Source organism: Formica exsecta, unplaced genomic scaffold (assembly GCF_003651465.1).
Source record: "Formica exsecta isolate Colony F162 unplaced genomic scaffold, ASM365146v1 scaffold32, whole genome shotgun sequence".
NCBI lineage: Eukaryota > Metazoa > Arthropoda > Insecta > Hymenoptera > Formicidae > Formica > Formica exsecta.
In genome coordinates this window covers 427,377-429,528 of record NW_021850453.1, presented here as the reverse complement: position 1 = coordinate 429,528, position 2,152 = coordinate 427,377, and the positions used below count along the sequence as shown (strand labels likewise).

General features: G+C 26.0%; 1 protein-coding gene across 1 annotated transcript in view; it reads left to right on the top strand.

Moving 5' to 3' along the window:
* Positions 1 to 2,152, top strand: part of LOC115238071 — a 17,797-nt gene that overhangs the window by 884 nt on the left and 14,761 nt on the right. Inside the window, exons 2-6 of the mRNA XM_029811598.1 lie at positions 180 to 290; positions 850 to 936; positions 1,377 to 1,460; positions 1,610 to 1,741; positions 1,863 to 1,963. Coding sequence (XP_029667458.1) covers positions 180 to 290; positions 850 to 936; positions 1,377 to 1,460; positions 1,610 to 1,741; positions 1,863 to 1,963 — 515 coding nt within the window. The remainder of the gene's footprint in view (positions 1 to 179; positions 291 to 849; positions 937 to 1,376; positions 1,461 to 1,609; positions 1,742 to 1,862; positions 1,964 to 2,152) is intronic.

The following is a 2,152-nucleotide window of genomic DNA, read 5'->3' as shown; positions in this document are numbered from 1 at the left end:
TAAAGAGAGATCTCTAATAAAAAAATACATACATATATATGTATATATAGACATGTTAATATAACATTAATGTAATATAATTCCAAGTATTATTATATACTTTTAGAATATATTATAGTTACAATGTGTGTGAAAAATAGATTGTTAATTTAATTTTATTCTATGTGCATGAAATAAAGACTTGTCAGAAACTGTGGGGAGGTCGATTTGGCGAAGATATTGACCCTGACTTTCATAATTTTAATGCATCAATTGATATCGATAAGCGACTATATGCCGAAGATATACAGGTAAACATAATTGAAAATTGAAATATATATATATATATATATATATATATATATATATATATATATATATATATATATATATATATATATATATATATATATATATATATTGGACAGAAATCGTCCGAAAAAATAAAAATTGTCTACTTAAGATATAAAATATAAAAGTTAATTTCCATATTAAAATTTAGTTATTAATCAATTTAATTGTTGGCAACTAATAAACAAGTCTCATCAATAAAATATACATTTTAATAATATCTTTTTATGTAACAATTTTTTTGATAGGTTTGGCGCCTTCTTTATCTTTTTTTTTGAAAAAATGATTTAAGAAAAGTCGTCATCATCATTATCGTCATCATTTTATTATAATATAATATATGCAAAGTTCTAATTTATATAAAAACTATATCATCCAGCAAATGTACATTTGCAATTTCCGATAAAAGAATATCTTTTAGCGGAACTTTCTGCTGTTAACTGCGCTCTAAACTCGAGTTAGTGCTCTGTCATATGTTATCATAAATAACGTTAATAATATCTATTTAATTGTTTTTAGGGAAGCATAGCTTACGCACGAAGTCTTTATAAGGCGAAACTTATCTCGCAGGAAGAAATGCAAACTATAAATACAGCTTTGAAACAGGTATAGGTTTATATTATTATTGTTTACATTATTTTTACTGTAAAAAAATCTAAGTTTGTTAATGTGTGTGTATGTACACATATGTATGTACGGCCACACGTACATCCGCTTATACATACATTGTATATAGAAGTATTTGTGGAAATTAATTTATTCATTATCTGTTTTGTAAAAATCAATAAGAGATGACAGATCGCAACGTGTGTAAATGTGGTTACGGATCTAAACGCGCGAATTCTACACAATATCATTGGTAAACTTTGATTTCTTATCACTCAAAAACTATTTTGCAGCTTTGATATTTTTGTATTAGAATTTTTGACTCTATTTTGTCTCTAGAATACATTATTAAAGTATGTACGGAGACACTCACTAGTAAACAATACTCATTTATATATATATTATAGCCAAAATAAGGAAATCGTATCTTTAATTAATAGGTGCAAGACGAATGGGAAAATAACAAGTTTACCATAAATCATGAAGATGAGGATATACATAGTGCCAATGAACGAAGACTTTCGGTACATTTATAATAGCATAACTTCCTATAATTAATTTCTCCAAAACAAAAAACCATACATAACAAAGATATTTATGTAAATTCGTAAAGATACTTTATATATATTAATAAAAGATAATTAACAGCATTACAAATGTTTTAAATATACAGGAATTAATTGGTGATATAGCAAAGAAACTACATATTGGAAGGAGTCGCAATGATCAGACTGTGACTGATACCAAATTATGGCTTCGAAAGTCGATTGATAAACTTCTGTTTAGACTAAAGAACTTCATCGAGGTAAATAAAATAATATCATTTATATAAGTCGGAGTCCTGACCAAACAAACAAACACAATCACAAATTAATATTAGAGCCATATGCTAAATGTTAATTCATTATTAATTCTGAAAATATTAGATTCTCATAGCTCGAGCGGATAAAGATATAGATATACTTATGCCTGGATATACACATATGCAACGGGCACAACCTATTAGATGGAGTCAGTGGTTACTTAGGTAAAACAATTCATTTATGTAAATTTTTAATAGCATTAAATAATAAAAAAATTAAATAATTTTTTTAAAATTATTTTATAATATAGTTATCACACATGTTAAAGATCTTTATAAGTTTCTACAAGATACTGTTAAAAACGGTTGGCCATGGGCAAATTTTCGTTACGATCGGTTGAGTTTTTTTTCGGG